Here is a 24,232-nt window from a genome sequence, read left to right as displayed (position 1 = left end):
GTATGTTTCTTTAATGTGCTTCAAATGTCACCATGATATCTCTATTCATTTGGATGAGAGATGATCCAAGATTGAGTGGCCCTTCGTGATATTAAATTACTGTGTGATGAAAGTTGTGGATGAGTTTGTCTTGAATGCTCTCTGAAACTTGCATGTCCTGAAACAAGTTATGATTAATGAAACGTTTACCAATTTGGCAAGCATTGGTAAAAGTCTCAAGGGATATTAAAGATTATAGACTTCCATATTTAATGCTCACTTTTAATCAGTAGAGGAGTGGAAACGGAGTGGCTACTATGCCATATTCTTAAAATTTCCAAGGAGGAACAATCATCTCAGCTTGGGTTCATCTCTTATTTCTACAGTGTTTCACAGCAATTCTAACGATATGGCACTTGTAAAATTCAAGTTTAAATAAAAAACCTTCAAACGCAACATCTGACTGAGAATAACGACCAGCCTAGCATACTCCTGGTCACATCAAAGTGCTTCACTGTGACATAATCTGTGGTACTTCATTATTTATATCTCATTACATTTTTCTCTGCTTCAATTTCCAGTCATTTCATCTCTATTTTGTAGCAAAAGAGGAAGAATGTTTCCTAATGAAATGTTCCATAAAAATTAGCAACATAAGAAAGAATGGACCCTACTCTATATGACGGATGAGGTTTGCTTTGTGGGCAGTACTGAGTAGCAACGACACAGAGCTAACATTACTGTTAGAAAAGACAATGGATAGATTTCCAACGATAATTAAACTGCAATACCATCTAAAATTTCTAGAGTCATCAAGTAAAATCACCCTAATAGGGCAACTGGGTCATAGGATGATAGTTGTTTCTGAATTTTTTAGAGACCTTGAGTTTTAGAAGTAGGGTGTTCACCTACTAACGGTATCCGTAGAAATTACGTCCTTTAGAAATATAAGCATTTTCATTAATGTATCATAAGAGTTCCAATTTCAAAAGTTCAATAAAAGTTTTCCTCCTTTTAGAATATTTGCTTATAAAAGTTCTGATGCAACTGTGGGAAACTAATTCTGGGAAGGTAATACAACTCGATGATCATTTTAAGATAACTCATTTAATTATCATAAAATGCCCATTGCTGTGTTGTATTAAATGGGTATTAAACGACCAATTACTTTTCTACTTGAGTAGGCAAATTTTCTTGTACTCTTAAATTGGCAGTAGAAGTTCTTGATGTCAGTTTTCCCTCTTCTTAATTATCTCCCTTGAATGCAAGTACAGGTCATCCTTCTGGTTCATATTCTAGTACAGCATACTAACTACTAAATGAAACCATAATTGGTCAGGGAGTTTCAATTAAGCTAGGAGGCATTCTACAGACTTTTCGGAGGTTCCTCACTGGTGACTTGATAGGAGGATCCTAAGACAAGCACCCATTTTAAATTTAGGAATTACATCTTTATATTATTATCCCATGTACAACATCCCATAAAATCACTTCCTTTTTTTGTTGCCTAGAAAATATCTCAAAATATTGTTGCAATGACTTAGGATGTCTGGTAGAAAGAAGTAAATGATATTCTCATGCCACACAAGTCTTCAAATCACTGATCACTGAAAGCTCAATAGAGGATCTAATATGCTGATATTACTCCCTAGATCAGAGGGACAAGTCACAACAAATCAATGCTCCTCCTCCTCTTGTATCCTAACCTCTTCAATTCTGTTTTTTTTTTTTTTCCCCATAAGTGGTGGCATTTCAATTACTTATAGTATAAGGAAAACAAATGACCAGTAAAATCATCCTAAACTGCAACCCCTGACAACAAGCATGAGCCGCCTCTCGCCTTTTATGCCAACGGGAATAACGAGGAAAGTCATTACACCACAACTGCAAATGATGACACGCTTGTAGTTTTTTCTGTTTACACAAAATCAGATAGGAGCCTTGATTCAGGGTCTAAATAGAGTGGCAGACTCACTAATTAAACTGCTTCCATGAATGGTCTGATTCCAAAGGTATCGTTCATATAGCAAAATAAACAATGTCAGTTAAAACTTGAAAGGCCTATGAATCTAAGAAACAAAGGAACAGAAAGGACTGGATGAGCGCATGACTCTCGATGAAGAAGTGCTGAAAGGGAGGTGAGTTTTCTCTGTCAGCTTGTGTTCTTTTAATGTAAAAGAAGCTTCAAAGTTTACGTTCTTTCTCAATATGAAAAAAATAATCAGAGGTAGCAGATGGAAAATATAAAAATACAGGTATGGTACAAGTAAACTCCACTGGAAGAAATAAGAAATGCGCACTTTCTGTTACTTCTGTGGTCCTTTTTAAAAATCAACCAAGTATTTAAATACAGATTTGAGCCACCAGGGACATTACTTTTCCCCTAGTTGACTTTCAGGTAACATTTTAAATTAGTTATATTAACCAGTGAGAAATTTCATCAAACTATCGGGGAAAAAAATGAGTGTATAAGTATTTTTTTGTATATGTAAATGAACTATAGTAAATTTGGCTCATTTCGCAGTTTATGTCCATATTTACTGCCTATTGATTGTGATTTTCTGTTCACTAAATGACAGAATGAAGAAGCTATCCATCTCTGTTGTCAAAATACATGCAGCATGAACATGCACACATGTGCTCAGTCGCACATCCTGAAACATGGCATCTACAGATGGGTGTGCTCCATGCCTTCTGGCACGGCACTGCCTCTGGACCTAACTGCCGTTTTATAAGAAAAGACATGAGAATAGGAATACCCCTCCTATGGCATTCAAATGTTGGTGTGACTCAGACTGACTGAGCACACTGCCACGTGCAGACATTGTCCTTATTGCAGGCTGTCTGGCAGATTTAGAAGCCATTATAAAACGACTTCAATTCTACTTCAGTACTCTAAAATAGCAGTATATGATACCAAATGTCCAATTAAAGGATTTCATATAAAAATATCAGCACAAAACTGTTTTTTCAATCTGTTTATTGTGTACGCAACCCAAACTTCAGTTTAAGTGCTGTTTAATGTTTATTTACTAGATTCCATAACCCTACAATCGGTAAATCTTATACCATTTTAGGCATTTAATGAAATATTTAGAAATACTAAGAAAAAAAAAATCAGTATTCAAAGGGTTAATTTTGTTTATAATAACAATAAATTATTTTGTCATCTTCTTCAGTTCAAAATCCAGCTTTGAACCCGAGGAAGGCTTTCAGATCCTGTTACGTGGTCTTCCTTTAACCAGTCGCAGTCTGATTACCAATCACACGGAGTATCTCTTTGTGAATACCTCCTTCTTGTGTGTTGATATTGGCATCTCCCACCTGGCCATCTTCATAGCTACAACAGAAAGCAGAAACAGGATCTATGGACAAAGACGGCACTGTTTAAATGGCTTCAAAATCCCATTTGATTCCTAAAGGTCATACAAGGGCACTAAAGACACAAGGCAATTTGGTTTTAGTTGCATCTTGTAATGTGTGTTAAAGGTGAAACTTGGTAGGTATCATTTGTTCTTTTCTGCCAGACCTTCACTTATTCCCTTCTGTCCATTTCGATGTTAAGTGCTTCATCTCCCATAAAGCACTGCCAGACTGGTAGGGACACCCACAATGCAAGCATCTCTCCCACCGGCTGCTGTGACATCAACTGCAAAAGAATCTAGCACCTACACCTTCATGCCCCTTGTATTCTGGACGTCTTCAGTCCACTCATGTCTCAGCTGCCCCCTCCCTCACCTGCACTGGCTTCAGGGTCTACCCTGGCTTCCTCACCATGGCCACTTTCTAACTACTGTGTTGCATAATCAGCACTCCAGCATTCCGTATCAACCAGAGGCCTGTTCTCTTTGTCTGTAATACATTTTTGTTTATGCTGGCACTTCACATAAGACTGCAAACCAGCTAAGTTCAGCCTAGCAGTTAAAAAAGAGAAAAAAAAAAAAAAGTGAAGATGTGATTCTAAAGGACAGCAATTGCTAAGTGCTTGAGAAAGAAATAATTACATTTTAGATAATTCATTTCCTCAAATAAGCTGACTTAGGCAATAAGGACTTCCAAAGAACACATTTTCAAACTTGAGATGATAATATTCAGAGTGAAATAGGTGATGAATTAATTTTATGACATAAAAATGGCTTTAAGAAAGACGACGTAGAGAAGTGGTAATTACTTCAAAATAGATAAGCAGAGGCATAAGCACAGCGTCTCCGAGATGAGTGAAGGCTTCTTCTGTCTTTTCCTTGCCATACTGACATTCTCTTGAGATAGCATGAGGTGGGAAAAGAAAGCACTCTCACGCAGAAATGGGAACTTAGCTCCTTACATAATACACTGCTTACACACAGAGGGATAATTCCACTTGCATCTAGTCCAGGTTCCAAGAGTGGAGCTGGCCCAGAATATTGATAAACTTGTTTGACGCTTACCATACAATTTTCCTAGTTTACATACAACTTGCTCTGTTTCTTCCACCTCAGTGCTATAATATTACTGTAAGATGGGACCTCATTAAAATGCCTAGCGCATAGTCCAAGCACTAATATTTTCTCAGGAAATCAAACAGTAAATGTCACATTAAAAATCAGAACATACATGGGTTGGAGAGATGGCTAAGCAGCAAGTCCTGCTCTTGCGGACTCAGGCTTGGTCTCCAGTATCTATAGCAAGTGGTTCACGGCAACCTGCATATAACTTCACTCCTAGGACATCTGACAACCCTTGGGGGGGCAACTGCATGCATATGGTACATATAAGCTCAAGTAAGCACATACATATATACACATATAAAGCAATAAATCAAAGCATTCCTTTACAATAAGAGTGAAAAAATGTTGAGTTGTTCAAACTACATCAGAAGTTTGGGGCAGGTTGTGTATAGTTATTCTTTATTGTGCAAGCAAAATATATGATCTTATATTTAAGAAAAGGAAGGGGGTTCACAGGAGGTGGAGGAGACCAGGAGTTAGAATACAACTGAATGCACTGTTAGAATGCAAGGGTTAGAACGCATTATGCATATGTATGAAATGCTATATTGAAATGTTATGCTAATAGAAACCCTAAGAAAAAGCCAGCCTGACTTGATTTTTGTATAAACACAGATGGCAAGTCCATGTTTCTTAAAAGAAGGCAGGCAGCTTCCCATACTACCATACCACAGGTATATGACTGTGGTTTTCTAGGACAGACTAACTCTCCAGGACTGGGAAGGGAAGAGGAGGAGGCTGGGAGAGAGATGAAGAGACAGAGAAGAACACACTGCCCTGAGAGAGACCAGGGTGCCAGGTCTTTGTGATTTCCAACTTCAGATTACCACCTCGGTACAACTTTAAAGCACTCCGTTCGGGTGGATTCACTCTCTGTGACAGTTCTGGTACACTCTCCGATCTGGACTTTCAATGAGTAGGGCATGCTTAGCCTAACTGGCATGCAGCTGATATGCTATTTTCTCTGCTCTGTGCAATGTGAAATTGATCGGTGATGGGATTTTTATGTAAAAATCGTTGTAATTTGCCAACTTTGGCTCAACCTTGTACATTTTCCCTCCTGACCTTAATGTTCTACTTAAGTCTCAAAAAAGCCTCCTGGGCCTCATGGTTGATGTGCTCAGGATACATTATATCCTATGAGTAAAATACATAACATATAGCTCACCACTATATTACTTCTCTCTCTCTCTCTCTCTCTCTCTCTCTCTCTCTCTCTCTCTCTCTCTCTCTGTGTGTGTGTGTGTGTGTCTGTCTGTCTGTATGTCTCTTTCTCTGTTACTGTCTTTCTCAGCTACACTGCTTCATCCCTTTGCTGCCTTTCCCTCTTCTTCCTCAGTCTCCAGGCTGAACCATTTCCCTTTCTCCTGGATATATGCGAACACCCTCACCCCTTTCAGCATCTCCCAGGTTTTAATTTTCACTTGAATGCTCATTCCTAGAATATGTATCTCCACATTTCCAATCCTCACATCTTCTTCTGATACAGTTTTCCACAGGTATCACCAATGAAATATATCTGAGACATTAAAGTCACATATACTCTTTCCATTAACATGGATCCCTCGGGATTTTGTAGATGCCTCCATACAGGATGCACTCACAGCTCCCGCATAAGCCATCTTTGATACTACCAATTCATAAAGAGAACTGCATGAGGGGAGGAAACAGAGCTATTCAAAATACTTCAGGGGCGAGGCAGGGGCAAAGCAGCCTAGAAGTACAGAGACAGTGTACAAAACTAAAGGTGACTTCAGATGTCACTTTTGATGAGGAAGCCAGAGAAGGGCTTGAGCTCGCCTTGAGAAACAGGCACTGGGAATGCAGCTATGGGTCTGAGCGTCTGCTCAGCATGCAAGGTCTGAGAGCTTCAAAAGCAGAACCATGTTTCTTCTTTTTTCTTGTCTTAAATTTCTACGTATGAGGCTGGGCATGGTGGTGCACGCCTTTACTCCCAGCACTTGGGAGGAAGAGGTGGGCATATCTTGGAAATCCAGGCCAGCCTGGTGGACAAACTGAGTTCCAGAACAGGCAAAGCTACACAGAGAAACCTTGCCTCAAAACACCAAACTAGATCACCACCACCACCACCACAACCACCATCAACAACAACACAAACCCAAAAATAAAAATAAAAATTCTGCATATCAAACCTATTTTATCGGTGTAAAAATCCTAGCAGTTAGTAAATCTGTCATGGCACAGCAACAAAATTTCATTGAGAGCAATGAAATTAAAAGCAAGAAGAACTTTTTAAATGAATTCTGTGGGAGACAGTGATAGTGCTACAGGAATGGAGGTGTTTATAGGAGAAAACAGCAAAAACAAAGATTATACCTAGGAGCAGGTAAATATAATGAAGTGAAGGACACTGAAAATCACAGCTTAGAATAGACAAAAGGCATTGAGATGCTGCAAAGGCATTTTAAATAATGGATCCTTCTTAGTATGCGTTGAGTTTTTTTAAAGGTATTATTAAGACATTTGAGAACAAATGGTTACTGAACAGTTAAAATGCAGCTGTCAGTCACGCACTCCTACCTGACAAACACCATGGACACAAATACAAATGGACCCACACAGTCAGTGACTACAAAGAGGTTGGGCTAGGGAGAAGGACATGCAGGAAAATGGAAAATGCAACGACAGAAATATGCCTTGGGCATTACCCAGTTTGCACTGAGCTGATGCACCGAGATGCTAATGGAAGGAGGGAAGCAAGATGGAAGAATTGGATAAGGAGTGAAAATTAGACACACGTGTGTGAGAGATGTTACAAAGAGATTTTAAATGATGGCTTTCACTTGGAATACATTAATTCCTTAAGGTTATTGTAAAAATAGCTTTACTTTTTCAAAGGTATTGTTGGGATCTTTGAGAGCAAGTAGTCAAAGATCAGTTAAAATGCAGGTCTTCATTCTCTCCTACCCGATCAATGGCATGTATACAAAGACAAATGGAGAGAGACAGAGCAGAGGACAAAATCTCTGCTTCACTGAGAAAGAACAGAACCTCAGTCGTGAAAATCTTGGCACAACAAGTGAAGTTTGGTATCCGAGGCAGGAAGCCAGAAGCAATGGCGGGGCTAAGAAGCTACGTACCAGACCTCTACCCGCATGGAATATAAGCACTGCAGAGAACAGATCGGTCTGTGAAGCACTGAAGACTCTCAAGGGTAAGAGGCAGCTGCCATGTACTGTGAGGAGGTGACAGAGCAGCTTAGTGCTAGGAAGGGGATCTTGCTTGGGAACAAACTGGGTTCACTTAGAGATCAGAGATCAAGCAGCCCAATCAGTATTTATGTTCACACAGGCAAAGGTGAGGTTCTGGCGTCTAATTGTATAAGCACATTGCTTCCTATCAAAGTCTACAGTTGAACAGTGTCCACCTTTTATAAACGCATCACTAAAGATGACACTGATTTTACCTGATGGTCATTATATATTTCCTATCTTATACATTATTATTATATCAGACTAAAAGTTTTTAAACTAAAAAAAAAAAAAAAAACTAAGTAAAAACCATATATAGTCCCTATACTTGGGAAGGTGAGGCAGGAGGATTATGGCTGAGTTCAAAAGCATCATGGTAGTGAGACTATCGTTCACAACGCCAAAATTTAGAACAAGTTACTGACCATTGGGTAAAATCAAATACAGAGAGCTGCATGTAGGTAGGGCAGAGAAAGAGAAGGGAAGGAAATTTTACTCCAAGGGATTTTAATCAGTCTAAAGGCTAATGGATTCAATTTTAAGTCTAAGCTCTGCCATGTACCACAGGAGAGCCAAGACACCATAGTCTTCTTGACCCATTTTCAAGAAAATTTTATCATGAGGAGATATTTGAACTGGACCGAAGGCAAACTGGACCGAAGCGGAATTCCTGAAAAGGACGTAAGACTAAGAGCTGCTTGGCCCAAGGACCTGACATATTTGGCCCCATCTTCTGCAGACAAATGTTTTATGTGATCCTACCTGATGCTACACTTGAGATCTTGCTAATGAACTTGCTTGTTAATCTCATCCTCATTGACTTACTCTTTCCTAGTTGCTACACTCATAAGGGAGGCACAGCCCTGTGGTTGTGTCTTTTATGAAGGACGAGACTAAAAGCTGTAATTAGAATGTACAATAATGGACTGAATGAATTTTCTCCGTGGTGTGTTCTGAAATTATCAGTCTTACCTAATGAGTTCCATCTACTGAGGTGAAAAAAAAAATGACATCTCATTGTGTTTACAAAGCAATGAAAATTACCTTAATAAAGATTTCTCCTGTGAATCATTTTGAAAGCATCTGGGCACACTGATTTTCATCAGGCAGCTTTGCTTCTCTGTTCACTACTGTGTAGAACAGGAGTCCTTTCCTCCTATAATTAATCATCTACAAGTGTTTTATGTATCATTTTTGAAAATATAAAAAGGTCACATTGAGAACTGAGCTACTTCTGCATGTAAGGCTGTCTGTTCTGTTCAATCAATCTGAATTTTTGTAAGCTACAAAAGAACAGACTACAGGAAAAGATCCTGGAGTTATCCTTTTATCAACCTCTCAAGCTTACTAGATAGGTAAGGTAATTCTGTAATTGAAGCTTAGTCAAGAAAAATGAGAATGTTTTATGAGCTTTGTACTAGAGAACTACATCGGCTTAATTGCCAAATAATCTTGTAGTGTAATGTATACTGACAGCTTTCCTAGTACCGCACAGGCCCTGAGTCCTTCTCGCTGTTATTCGTCCCTCCTAGGCTGACCTGTATAGACTTCAGTCATGAGCTCCACTGGCCTCCGCTTAGAGTAGAGTTTGGTCAAGTAGGGGTCCTGCCAAAGGACCTCTTCCTGACTCAGCCATCTGGACCTGAGGATGTAGAACAATCCTACTGCTATTATATCCAAAAAGCTACTCTAGATGTGCTGAGGCCCCACAGCTACACCTTTGCAAATCATCTAATTGTGGGTAATAAAAGTATCAATGTTCTTTGTGAGCCATCTGCTTGCTGTTGACTCTAAGTGATGCAGGTAGGCATACTGTTCTCATTTTGTTGATGAAGCTTAGGGAGGTTATACAACTTGGTGATTGTTCTTCCTAATTTCTGTGGAGTTTAAACTCAAAACTCCCTGATAAAACCAGGAGTTCTAGCTGCTATACCCATTTCCTGTGAAACCTGGAGCCAGTGAATAAATGCCATAAGAAAATCAGTTTCCATAGAATCTCTCCTCGTGGACAAGCTGCCCACATGCTCTTGGATCCAAACATGAAACACATGGGTCCTGTGGATCTATAATGGATTGTAGCAATTTTAATGCCATCGCATTGACATACTTACAAAAGAACCCAGATCACTTTTCAATTTGTTTTCAGATACTCCATAAACTATAAACCAACAACTCAGTTCATTCTTAAAAATCCTTTCTGTGCCTAGGTCTGGAAAGAGTTGTGGCCAGGCAGGGGAAGTGGGACTACAGATGCAAAGATGGAGTGAAGACTCAGGCTGGCTGACTGCATCCGTGGATTTGGAATGAAGACAATGATTTTCTATTCACGTGCCAACAAATACACAGGCCAACATGCAATATCTTGCCAGCCTATATACAATGAAATGTACATTCATTTTTATAGAACATTTTCATTATTGTATTCTCTGTCCATGATTCTAGAAACTTTCATTATTAAAGCATATATAGAAGGTGTTCCTTTAGTTCTTATAGATTAACAGCAAGTAACCATTACAAACTTCAATAAGCATACTGAGATGTATCAATCGTTAGACTCATGAGACGTTCTATTATTTGTTTGTTATATTTGGCAGCTAAATTGAACAAACAATACTGCAGTCAGTCTTTCATTTGTAGAAAACCCAGTAACGTACAAATCTGAGCATGTAGACTTACACAAAAAAGAATCTTGTACAGACATGATCCGTGTTTGGGACAACCCATATCTCGCCATGTTTGTGCAGGTCAGGTGACGTGATCACTGAAAGTGGAAGACATAATTAAAGACCTATTTCATTCGAAAGGAACGGGAATCCAATTAAGTAACTATCGTCCGTCTCTCTGAAATCTGTCCAAAGGAACATATAATGAATACCTAACCACATAAGCTATCAATAAATGTAAATGAAATCAACCAAAGTCCACTTGGCCAGTAAGGAAATCATTTGACTACCAGCAGAAATAAATGGGTCCTGAAAGCACAGACAGCAACTCACTGTCACACATAACAGTCAGGAGTGGAACACTTGAGACATACACTAAAGGGTAAGGAAAGTCTTAATTCAGAAAGAAAAGATGACTTGAAGTCCGTCAGACATTAGAGCAAGAACAAAAAAAAAGCCTATGGTCTTCCAAACTACCGCTCAATCTTTCTGCATGGAGCTCAGAAAGAAACACCTTCCCTGAAGTGATGGAAAGTCCTATCATGTTTTCTTCTTGGTGCATGGCTCGTTCAAGGTTTTCATTATCTTACACAGTCAAGCAACAACTTGAGGAGGAAGTATCACAAGAACAAATAAGAATTACACTATCTGAAAGCTGAGTTATGTTTGGAAAATCTGCCAGGAATAATACTGCCCTGTCTGAACCCACGCCAGTTCTGCACTTTGGTTTTAGCCTCTAAGATCTCACGTATGTTCATTTCCCACAGTGCCCTCTGAGACGGTCTTATGGAACAATACTCCACTATTTCATCATGAGCTCTCTGTAAACACACTTCAGCTCTGAAATACAAAGGTAGGATATAAGACTCAGACACTCACCTTCACATAAGGCTATGCATTTCAAGTTACGGCTTTGCAGGAACTGGGATTGCTGTCCTTTTTTCTGAGACTAAATCATAAAACAATTGAAAACTTACAGTTAAAATTTAAAATTGGGCACTCTGGTAAGCATCAACAACAAGAGCTTGTCATTAATAAGCATGGACCAATAAGATGGTCGTGGAGAGTTATCTACCACCATCTATGCATTCTTTTAACCTCCAGCTGTTTTTGTTGCATCGTTTAATGTATTTAGATGATCTCTGTCGAGTCCTTCATAAGGCCACTGACCTGAAGCAATGTTAAGACAGAGTTCAGTAGTCTCATAACACATAAGTAGAATTCAAAGTTAGTTTTACCGGTGAGGCTGACAAATGTATATCAAGGCAAACAATGAAGTTTGCATGATGTTTTCAAACATTAGAATCAACCGCTGTAGATAATACAACCAGCCAGCCAAACTGACCCACATTTACAACAACATTTACTGGAGCCACGGAGGTTTCAAAGCACTCCCTCCGGGCTTACTTTCAGATTTTAGATGAGCAGTGCTTATTCTTCATCAGATGGGTCTCCGTTTCCTGACTACATTCTTACACTCTCACGAGAGCATGAGATTTCGCTATATTTCCAGTGCTATACTCAAAGGCGATCCTTCTCAGAAGGATTCATGAGCATGCCATGTAGCACTTGTTCCAGTATTAACTTCTCTATAATATTAAACAGCCCTTTCTGTGAGCTATTGTTCTTCCTCATCTAATAGTCCTCTGACTTAAGCATGTTTATACTTTGTTTTGTCAAGAGGACGGGAGAAATAATCTAGTTTTATTCACCAGAGACTAGACTCTGGTAGTACAGTGAGACACCAGAATGTGTGTGTGTGTTTTCATGAATGTATATTAATTATTACCTACAAGCAATGAGGTTTTTGCACGTAGAGTGAGTTTGACTCCCTTATGAGTAATGACCACTTAAAGTATATTTTGAGGGCTTAATAATCCTCAGTATTTATTGATATCCGGCTGTGTAATGAAACTGCAGTTCACCCCTGACTTGTGAGTGACTACAGCACCTGTGATGCATTGCTGCTTTTACTACTGGAAGCTGGCTCGTCCTTGGTTGACACCTTCTGCTTCTTGTTCATCCCTGAAAAACATCAGCACAGTAGGAACTCAGAGACACGGCTGACTGAAGCAAACAAAAGTACAATCGATGTATGTCAAAACCTGTACTGTATGCTGAAGTCTAATCACACTGTGCCAGATGCAGACATGACAGGCTCACGAGGCAACAGCTGCTTGTACCCCAGTCCTCGGAGCTGATGTTCTGAAGGTATGAGATACCCCAGAAGGATTGTAAAATAGGAATCTCTCTGTTTGTTCTTGGCATTGAAAATAGGGACAGAAAATTATTTTGTATACACTATAACTAGAGTACTTACAGAAGTTGATTTTAAAATGTTTAGTGAATTACAATTAAATTCCATCCGTATTGTCTGTTGAGTACTATGATAAGATACAGAGTGGAAAATTCAGACAGGAGAAAAGAGAGAGTTCAACATGGTGTTGTAAACTGCTAATATACACTCACTTCTGTGTCTGTGTAGAAATTACTATCTTTCTAACTCAAAAAACTATATATTCTTTTATCTGTGCTCAATCATAAATTTTAGCTTTTGCTCTATTGAGGTCATGATATAATGTTCTGCTGTGAAGTATTTTAGAAAAAGAGAACCAATGCATATTTCATTATAAACTATGCAAAAACTAAATTTATGAGAATGTTCGACATACTACCACACCAGAAACTGAGAAATTCTTGAACGTCAATGAGTATCTTGGTGGAAGGAGCAGAGCTGCTCAGAAATTTGCAAAGGAAGTTTTTCTAACCTTTTCTAAGCCAGGCATTCTCTGGAAGTGTCATGGGTGGGTAGGAACAGACTTGATATGTAGAATGGGGTGGGGGGAGGTGAAGTATTGCCTGCAGGGCTGGTCTAGGCTCTATATCTTCAGACCTCAAAACTAACCACAACTTCATCTCTCTCTGGGGACTTTACACCCCTACCCCCTGCCCCAACCTGGGCTATAAACAGAACTCAAGGTCTCTATCACCCAAGTCCTTGAGTCCTCCTTTTAGAAATATGTCAAGGGCCCTTCAGATTCTGATGAAAGCTGTAGACTCCCTTCTAGATAAGTGCACATGCAGAGACAAAATTTTGCATCCATTCAGTCTGTACCTAGTCTTCTCCCAACTGTTTCTACAATCCCATTTAAGCACTCTATGCACTAGCGTAAGAAGTAGAAATCAAAAAATTTTGATTTTTTGTTGTCATTTTGGCTATCTATGTTGCTGATGTACTATTTAGCTAAACAGTATTTAGTTTTAAATCTGATTTTAGTTATTTCCCATTGCCTATCTCAATACTATTTTGTCCATCTGACACTTATCTTTAGTGCTATGTTGATATCTCAGAATAACAGTATTTCCTTTTTTAGTAATTTATTTATTCACTTTTCATTCAAATATCAGCCTGCCTCCTCCTAGCACCCCCCTTAGAGATTCTCCTCCAGATCCTCCCCCTCCCCCTCCCCTTCTCCTCTGAGATGGAGGAGAGCCCTTCCTGTATCAGCTCTTTCACCACCACCCCGATACCCCTACACATTAAGTCACTGCAGGGCTGGTGCCATCCTATACCACTGAGGTCAAACAAGGCAGCCCAGTTAGGGAAATGGGGTCCACAAACATAACCCCTCACCCCACCCCCATGTATAACAGTATTTCATACTTGCTCTGTTACAATGTAATAGATAATATAGATAGATAGATAGATAGATAGATAGATAGATAGGTAGATGATAGATAGATAGATAGATAGATAGATAGATAGATAGATAGATGATAGATAGATAGATAGATAGATAGATAGATAGATAGATAGATATCAGATAGACATCAGATATACATAAATCTCACATGGCTTGAGAAACAAGATCAGAAAAGCCACACAAAAGGTGTCTGATGGATCAGCCATATCTAGGCAACTGGGTGTAATCTAATTCATTCCCACTCACCAGGTGTCTGGCATGGGGTCAGGCTTTCTTAAGACAACCAGAACAACCCATCTCCCAGTTGAGTGCTACACAGTGGATGCTCTGAGAAACTGAAAAACTACATGATAGCTGATTCACTAGATTCACTGATAGGAAGATTCTAGGGACAGAATGAAGGGCTGTTTCCCCTTCTATGTAAGTCAACTTGCCAAGCAATAGTAGTCAGGTGGAAACATAACATCATACTTAACTTTGTCTAATTACAACTCTTCATTATATATTTATAGTTCCCATCTTTTGCTATCTGAAATTGTACGTTTTCTTTCCATCGGCCTTTTATTGTCTTTTTGATAACTGATATTTCTAAGTCTATGTTTAAGAACTCAATTTATGTCACCACTAAAAAGTAACTCATTGTGGTTGAATTTGCACAGACCTTGACTAATGAACAGACAGACGGGCCAGGCTAATGGTCTCTTAGCTAACAGACTTCTCTAAGTATCATTTCCTGCAGTTCGGGAATACTGAGATTTAGCATTCAGGAACCACGTGTAAAACATTCCCTGGAAACGTGCATTGTGATCATGTCAGACAGACACTCTTTCTCTCTCTCTCTCTCTCTCTCTCTCTCTCTCTCTCTCTCTCTCTCTCTCTCTCTCACACACACACACACACACACACACACACACACACACACACATACCTGCTGTGGAAGTAGTTAAAGAATCAAATACTAAGATTTTAGGGCAATCTTGAGAAATTGCTATTTGATTTTTTTAAATTCTGACTTGAGTCTGTTTACAAAGTGTTTAATTTAATTACTCTACAGTCAAACTTTAAAACCACAAAGATGCACTAACCATAAATTCCACCACATGAAGAATCGTTCAATGCCGGCAAACAGGAGATCATTCTCTCCATGTTTCCAGTTTTCCAGGCTCCCTACAACACGTGCTTTCAGGTTACCTCTGCTCTCCTCCATCTCAGAAAGTAAAATTAGAAGTCAAATGCAGGCTTACCTGAGTAACCGAACGATATGCTGGACATCGGGCTAAGATAGATCCCACTCCCGTACATCGCACCGTGGAGCTACAACATGAGATGTAAGAGAGAGAAAGACATCACAGGTCAGTGCTTTGAATTAGCATCAGACAAGGAGGGCAGTCGGTTTCATGTTGGAACATTAGGTCTAACTAAAATGAGAGGACACTTAGGCTGGGTCAAATATAAGAAGAGCGCCATCGTCTCTTTGGAATGAGTTGATAAGGGGGGAATAAAGAGGAAAAGGAGACAAAGAATGTTCTCCACTTGACTAGTAATAAAGAGAATCACTAGTCACAAAGGACTATGCACAGTTCTTCTTCTAATGAATCTAAAATTCTAAAAGCAGGACTCGCTGAAGAGCCTGGAGAAGCATTCTCAGGAACACTACAAGTTGTGATAAGAACACAGTTCACCATGTACCTCATCTGCCAGTCCACTCTTCCACTGAGAGTTTCAAGTTAAAAGGAGTTTCATTATGTGAAACATTTCAAGTGGTAGAAAGAGGAACTCCTCAGAACATTTAAAATTCTTCCATCTCATTTCCATATTCTAGCGTCTTTACATGCCAGTCCTAAGAACTTGGTACCAAATCAACAGGTTTAAGCTTGCAGACAAGCAGAGTTAATTCTGTCCCCCGTGTTGTTACTGTACAGTGATAACTGGCTCCGGTGACTGGGCCGGACGGTTTCTTTCCTTTGTGCTATGGAACATTGGGTCTAACTGAAATGGGCCAAATGTAATTTGGAGGTATGGACTAGAAGAGGAATAAGCAAATTTAAGGCACACTGGGGCACAGTACTAAAGACATATTAGAGACATGGATAGAAAGTATGGTTTTACTTTCTGCACTGTCTTATTTTACTTCTTATTTTCTGACTTGCACTTTTTCTCCTAGGAATCCTTCACTGTCAGGCATCACTCAATTCTGATTCAGTTATTTTGTGAAAATGCATTTATCTTTATTAGAAACTCTGGATAATAGTTTAAATAAATGCATTAGGGCTCAACATCTCCCCATTAAGAATAAATGGACTCTTACTAAAACATTCAAAAAAAAAAAAATGTTACCTGCAGACGCGTGTTAGAGGCAACGACCAGACCATTCCTCAGGATAGAGTGCCAGTTTTCAATGTGAGAGCCACTAAAACACAGGCGTGGGGAGGGGGAAAGGCAAAGGCACAAAGTCAGGTGTCTCTACAGTTGGTCTTCACTTAAGAAGAACTTCAGGTGATGTTTCTGGAAGTTCTGAGTTTCCAAGTTAAATGTCCAAATGGCCGACTTGTCAGTTAGTGTCAAGCTCAGAGACAGTGCTTTCTTCCCCTTCACCTCTGGGATAACGGGAAGACCGTGTGGAACCCACCCTCCCTCCAAGCTGTACTCACTGAAATGCGAAGGTGCTCCCAAAGAGCTTCTTGGCAGCTCTGAAGTTGGACTCTTTGGCTGGTGGACTGCTGAGAAGGAGGAACTGGTGTGGAGTGTGCATGAACTTCAGTTGCTGCCATGCAAAGGAATAACAAGTGATGTCATGTCAAGATTTTACCAGCTTAAGGATCCAACTTCAAAACGGAGAAATTTTACACTAATAACTATATATATATTAGAAATCTGCTTAAGTTAGACTCACATGGAATCACCCATGGAAAGTGACTTCGTTGGGCTAGCCAAGTGACTTCTTTGTGGCAGACAAGCCCAAGACACTGATGCTTCAGAGTCCACTGTGCTGTCCTGCTCACCCTGGACTGCTCTTGAGGACATTTGTCAGGTGAACTGCTCAGCATGACTCCCTAACTCTTTCCCTTTCAGCTTGGATACATACCCAGGAACACAACATGAAGCAATCTCCCACGCGGAGATTTGAAAATAAGGAGAGAAGAGCTTTCAGTGCTGCTCTTAGGTGTGATGAGCACTGCAATCAGGGACCACTAGCTTCTCAGAAAGATTGTTTAAACACTGCTCAGGCTCATGAGCAAAGAGTTTGAATCCAGCATTTCAAATATGGGAAGGCAGAACTCTGGCGGCACAATCTCTCCCTAGATGTCACTTTTCAAACTCTTATAGGAAGACTACATTCTCTCAGATTGATGCTTTTTAATTCATTTCACATAGGTTTGATGTCTCAAAAGGGTTTGCAGCTCATGCACAAATGGAAAATTAAGAATTGAGCTGGGTCATATCTTGGACAAGCTGCCTGAGACCCATGGTGGTCCAGCTAACAGTCTCCCATTTATATGAAAACATAACTTACCCTGTTGACTGGCAGTTTCACAATATGTGACCTATTACTTGAGATGACCCTGAAATTGAAATGATCAGTCAGTCACAACTGTGTGTCAAATATCTTGATAGTCTTGCATGATAATTGGCAAATGAGGGACTTGTAGTTTTGCTGTGCCACAAAACTCAGTAATGCTTTTCAGTTGATTACATAAGTTTGGTTTACTTACTAACACAATCTAGAGAGCTTATATAACAAAAAAGATGCTTTCATCTGAGAAAACTCACTGGGAAAGTAGTACTGTAAAACTTGTGAAGATGTCATCCTTAAAAATTACAACCTTAAATATTAGCAACATGAACATTTTTGTAGATTCAGTGCTCTCAAATAATGGGACTCTACCGGTGTGATTTATGGCCCTGATCATTTTGTTTCCAATATCTCCTGAGGAATGGCTTTCAATAAATATTCTCTTTGTTGGAACAAATAAGGATATCTTTGAGAAGACAGAGTTGACAGTGGCTCATCCACAAAAGTCAACATACTTCACCCTGAGGTTGACCATTTTAACCCAGGTGCTTGAAATCATGAATACACATAGTCTATAGTTGTAAAAGAGGAGACTACAAAATGTTTGACCAACAGACCACCTTTAGGAAAGCAAGCTAGAGACATGCCGGGGGGACAGGGATAACCAGTGCATAACGAGATGCTGTACTTTTCCTTCCCAGAATGCCCACCCCCTAGCTTTGCTGGACCCAAGGGCAAAAAGATAAAATCATTATATTCTTTCACTTTTCTTATTCGAAAAAACAGAATGTGCTTCTATCTCTTTTTCTAAGCATGATTTCCTCAATATCTGGGCTTTGTCCACATCTGAGCCTTCTTCACTCCTTCCCTAAAGTTTTCTGCCCACCACATGGCTGCCTGTCCACCATATATCTGACTTCAATGCCAGCTTACATGGCATGGTCTGTCTTCATTTTGTTCTCCAGTTCCCCTAGGCAGCTGCTGTGGGTTTTACAGCTCAGCTGTTCTGTCCTGCCCCCTCTACCCCCCAGCTTCTGTTAGAGTCCCTTCTTGAATTCCTTTATTAATGAGTCAAGGTGCCCTAACCCTGGACCCTAATTTCCCCTGTGTCATCTGGTGAGCAATCTGGGACCTCAAAATTCCAGTTGTTTATTTTCCTACTTTCACCTTAAGTATGATGAGAAAAATATGAGTCTTTTAAAATATCATTTTTCCACACCTATCAGTATTTTAATAACAGATCCTAATGTATCATGCAAATTTCTTTAACTAAAGTTTGTCATGGTTTTATTAGACCATATATGGTCTATGACATTTTACTAAGCAAAAGTAATCAGAATCCTCAGGTTTTTTTTTTTGTTTGTTTGGGTTTTTTTTGTTGTTGTTGTTGTTATCTTTAACCTTTTTTATATACATCCAGCTGTTATCCCCCTCCCAGTTCACCCTCCTCAGTTCCTCATCCACCGATTGTCACACCCAGTGCTTATACAGACCCATCTCTGATAATATGCATATTTTGCTACTTCATGATAACCATGGTAATTTTATTCAAGTGATTTCAGAAAAGCCACGTATACAAAACCCTTATAAACTCTTATTGTCTAGTCTTTGAAGATGAAAAGGGACAAATTAATTAAAGCAGGCACCAAAGCAAGGTGTATTCTTTAGGACACCCCTCCTCTCTGCTGCAGAATTCTCCAAGAACCAGGCTGGGGCTAAATGTTGTGTTCCTCACCAAGACCCACCCTGAAAGTATACATCTTCTGCAGTGGTCAAGCAGAGAGTCAGACAAATTTTCCTATTCTTGTTAAGGAATCAAAATATCTAAAGCATATTTTGAGTTTTTTTTTTTTTCAATGAAAAGGACTGAAAGGAATTAAGTTTTACACCAAGTCCTCACTGAACTAGAAAATTAAATGAACCAAAATGCTTTCAGCACATAATCTAATTAAGCATATCCTTTAAGACTGTAAACTAACCGCTGTCAAATGCATTGTGTGCTCCTACTTGTGCATACAACAGCATCTTCCTCCTCTTGTGATGTACTAGTTTTAATTAAAGCGAGAGTCTTTAAGGACTCTTGGGTGGGGAAAAAAATCACTAGGTATCACAGACTTGTATAACTGTGGATTTGCAGGGCTTACGAAATAGTCCCTCTTCTTTAGAAGCAGAAAGAGCTACTGATTTTTATTAGGAGAAAAACAACGTTCTTATACCATTGCAGAAGCGGGTGAGCAAGGGGGTCCTGTTTATCCATCTGCTTCTTGATTTCCAGATAGGGTGCCTGGAAGATAAAATTACATAACTTCATTTTTCTTTAAAATTCACTACTTTCCCCAACCACCCCACAACAAAAAGAAAATCAGATTAAGTGATATAGCCTAGTCTAGCTAAAGCAAAACCTGTCTAGACTTGGCATGGGAATAGCCAATTATCCTCTTCACACAAGGGGAAGGGAAGCATGAACTGAATTGGATCCTAGCTTAAAGAGACTTGACCGACAGGGGAGCCCAAGAGACTCCTAAAACAATATGGGCTATTACTGTTGCCCTTGGTTATTTCTCAGAAGTCAGAGGTTTCTGTTGAAGACACCGTGTACTTTGGACAAAGGACTCAGAGGATTTGAGTTGGATCTGACCTGAAAGCTTGTTCTCTGAGGACTAGCTTTCATAGTACCAAATGGTGCTATTAAACTGCCAAGGGAGAAAAGCAACCAATAGTCCATCCCTGCTGTGAAGCCGGTGGACCACAACAATAACCCAGCATTACAAGTCATCCCTACCGGTGGGTGCAATAGTAACTTGATAATAACCAATAGTCCTCTGGACTTAAGGCCTCTTAAAAAAAGAGAGCATTTATTCCTGGTATTGGAAACCAAACTAACTACTCATGCCTTGTGAGGTCCTGCATCTTATAGGGGAACATGCTGCTGCCACTTTCCCAAACTATTATAATGTCTAACTTCATCCTGAATACTTACACCCTTAGGTAACTGTAGCGTTCTCTCTCTCATTCTCTCTCTTTCTCTCTTTCTCTCTTTCTCTCTTTCTCTCTCTCTCTCTCTCTCTCTCTCTCTCTCTCTCTCTCTCTCTCTCTCTCTCTCTGTCTCATACACACAGACACACACACACACACACAGTTTTTCTGATGGAGCTCATTACAGAAAGCCAAATAGGTCAAAACACAGATAATAACTGACCATGTGGTACCCAGCTCCATTTGATGAATCTACAATGCAACCTCTACATTTAAAAGGAGTTACAATGATTTGTATGAAACAGAAGAACAGTAAGCCTGCTGGGAGATTATGCCTTTAGATATGACAAGGAAGCTACATCGGGGAAATCTTAACAACATAGCTACCTAAACAGGACCTGAATAAAGACAAGAACAGTTCACATGCCAGGGTGGAAGGGAGAGATCTCACGGGCCCCACCCCTCAATAAGGAGCTATCGCCATTATTAACACCTGCTGAGAAAGGAGGAAGGAGTCTTCCTGAGGGTTGACTCCCCCAGCTGGTTACCTGGTACCAAGTGGCTAATCCTACAAACATAAAAGCAGCACTCAACACTCAGTGGGTTGCATTCATATGTCCAGTCATGTGCATGTGTGTGCAAAACAACAATAATTGAGAAAAAAGAGGCCATGATTTGAGAGGGAGTGTGCTTGGGGGTGGGACATGGAAGAGACCAGGAGAAGGAGAGGGAAGGAGTACATTGGGTAATTATTTATAAATTAAAAAGAAGATGAAAAACTTAAGACTTGATCCAACTTTAGCCCAGATTCTACCTTCACTAGATGATTAGTAGTGACTCCCTAGCCTCCCCACAACTCCCACACCCACACCCACTCCTCTGTGTCTCTCGTGAGAAGATGCTAAGTCACCAACTTTGCCATACTGCCTGCAGTGATTTTCCACTTAGCTCCTTCTAGTATCTTCCCTTTGTGGCTACATCCCTCCCCTAGGCCACATCCCTCCCATGGCTCATCCTTCTCTCCCTGCATTACCTTTTCCTTATAGCTCCTCCTTACCACTCTTGGGGCTGAAGGGAAGTGGCTGGGAAGGAAGTTCAGCACATACAGCAGCTCTTCCCCTACAGCAAATGCTCAAAAGAGAAAGTGCCCCACCCCTTGGCAAAGCATCCTGCAATATTTCTCTTTGATATTGAAGACGTTTAAATTTAATATTAAAGGAGGACCTATAGTCATGATACATTGCTGTATGAAAGCTGAAGACAATTTGTGTAAGAATTCTTCTCCAAAAGAGAAATTAAATGAATTTACTGCCAAATTAAACATTTTATTACAAATCAAGGAACAACTTCTAAATTCTTTATGGCATTTCTGAGCTAGCTTTAAAACATAGGCTAGTATAATACTGTGGAAAAGATTAAATAATTTTATTCTATAAGACCATGCCTGTGGAGCCACTCTGAACCTAAATAAATAAATAAATAAATAAATAAATAAATAAATAAATAGGGGCTGGTGAGATGGCTCAGCGGGTAAAAGCACTGACTGATCTCCCAAGGTCCTGAGTTCAAACCCCATCAACCACATGGTGGCTCACAACCACCTGTAATGAGATCTGACACCTTCTTATGGTGCGTCTGAAGTCAACTACAGTGTAGTTATGTATAATAACAAATAAATCTTTGGGCTTGAGAAAGGAGAGACTGAGCAAGCAGAGTTGACCAGAGCGAGTGGGCTGACCAGAGCAAGCAGGGCTGAAAAGAGCGAGCAGAGGTCCTAAAATTCAATTTCCAACAACCACATGAGGGCTCACAACCATCTGTACAGCTACACTCTACTCATGTATATAAAATAAATAAGTCTTATAAATGAATAAACAAATAAATAAATGTAGCTGCTTTTCCTAACGGAATAGTGAAGACACTGAGGTTTCCAGCAACTAAGTAACTTGCCCAAGGTCGTGAGCCACATTGTGCTGAAGCAGTTATGCAAATCTGGCCTCTAATTTCCTAGGCTGATGCTTCAACAGCTCTATTGCCTCCAGTTAACACAGCGTACACATGACCCAGAATACAGGAAGCAACCTTTGGCAGTGAGCAGACTCTAGAGTTTGGGGCCATGTTTATATCTGGGAATGACATATGGGTCTAGACTCTACACTCTGAAGAATAGTACAAATACTCTATAGCAATCTTTTTATCGTGACTAAAAATATTTATCTTCACTTAATATGTGGCGTTATTTCTTCTTTCTCATCCCTATGCACTTTATAGTTTTCTTTCCTCACACAAATACATGTATTTGAAGAGTAATTCAAATGACACTGCCAGTTACTAGCCCAGAATAGTCACTAGAAGAAATGGGAGACTTAAGACAACTGGCATCACTTGTGAAGTGTGGATATTCATCTGTGCCACTGTCTAACACCAGTCGTTGAATGGATAAGTGTGTGCATGAATGAATGAACAAACCAATGAATGTACATTGGTTAACACGAATAAAATAATGACCAAGGGAATCAAGGACAAAAGTTGGAACTGTGAAACGACCATTTTTGAGAATGACAGCCTTGGGTGAAGGGTAGGGAGAAACTCAGTGAACCTGTGCAGGAGACTCCTCTTCCTTCGACAGAGGGGATGAGTGACCCTCACTTACAGTGGACACATGCAAACTTCACACAAAATGCAATGTAATTTCTATTGATAACTGTGATGATGATGACCTTGAAATCCCATTTCCGACTCTTTGGTAGAGAAAAGGAGTCGGTGCTTCAATGGCAAGTACTTTCCCAGTGCTAGGCTACAGCACAAGAAGGTGATCTTAGCTCAACACAGCTTTCCACCAGAGCTCCCCCTAAAGGACAAGAAAAGTAATGTCACATTCCTAGGGGGGCTGCCAATTCCAAAGTGGATATAGGTTCTGTGTTATATCTACAATATCTGATGACTTTTTAATCTTTTTTTAATTTTACGTTTATTTTATAAGTTTATTTATGTACATTGGTGTTTGGTCTACAAGTATGCCTGTGTGGGAGAGTCAGATCCACTGGATCTAGAGCTACAGACAGCTACGAGCTGCCATGTAGGTGCTAGAAAAAAACCAGCCATAGCCCTTAGCTCTTGTGCCATTTCTTCAGCCCCAGAATTTGTATCTTAAAGAATAATTCTAAATAAATCTACTGACGAGATCACATGAACACATATACAAGCACATATACAAACACACAGACACATAGGCACACATACAAGAATGAGAAGGAGGAGGGAGAAAGAATATTTCTGAATTATTGTGGAGGCATATGTTGGTAATCACTCACTTATGTGACAGATAAAGATCAGAAGTTCGAGGTATTTTTAGCTACATAGCATTTGAAGGATAGCTTGAGGTAGTTGAGATGTTAACTCAAAAAATAACATACACGCACACACACGCGCGCGCACACACACACACACACACACACACACACTCACACTCACACACACCAAAACCAAACCAAACCAAACCAAACAAACAATAAACCTAGCCCAATAACAAAGAATACTGGTAGCCAGATGTGGCTGTACACATGCAGCGCCAGTCTCTACGGTAGCCAGATGTGGCTGTGCACATGCAGCGCCAGTCTCTACGGTAGCCAGATGTGGCTGTACACATGCAGCGCCAGTCTCTATTGACCCAAATCTCTGTCATTGTTAACACTCG

At 39.9% G+C, this 24,232-nt stretch overlaps 1 protein-coding gene across 1 annotated transcript in view; it reads right to left on the bottom strand.

Annotated features, from left to right (window-relative positions):
- Positions 1–217: 217 nt before the first annotated feature.
- Positions 218–24,232, bottom strand: part of Parp8 (poly(ADP-ribose) polymerase family member 8) — a 179,642-nt gene continuing 155,627 nt past the window's right edge. Inside the window, exons 19-27 of the mRNA XM_021180032.3 lie at positions 19,776–19,843; positions 17,560–17,608; positions 16,697–16,809; positions 16,383–16,455; positions 15,290–15,359; positions 12,293–12,366; positions 11,221–11,290; positions 10,355–10,439; positions 218–3,319 (exon numbers count right to left, since the gene is read on the bottom strand). Coding sequence (XP_021035691.1) covers positions 3,217–3,319; positions 10,355–10,439; positions 11,221–11,290; positions 12,293–12,366; positions 15,290–15,359; positions 16,383–16,455; positions 16,697–16,809; positions 17,560–17,608; positions 19,776–19,843 — 705 coding nt within the window. The 3' untranslated portion in view covers positions 218–3,216. The remainder of the gene's footprint in view (positions 3,320–10,354; positions 10,440–11,220; positions 11,291–12,292; positions 12,367–15,289; positions 15,360–16,382; positions 16,456–16,696; positions 16,810–17,559; positions 17,609–19,775; positions 19,844–24,232) is intronic.

This window comes from Mus caroli, unplaced genomic scaffold (genome assembly GCF_978045245.1).
Source record: "Mus caroli unplaced genomic scaffold, Mus_caroli_1 scaffold_15, whole genome shotgun sequence".
Lineage (NCBI taxonomy): Eukaryota > Metazoa > Chordata > Mammalia > Rodentia > Muridae > Mus > Mus caroli.
This window is presented reverse-complemented; position numbering and strand designations above follow the sequence as displayed.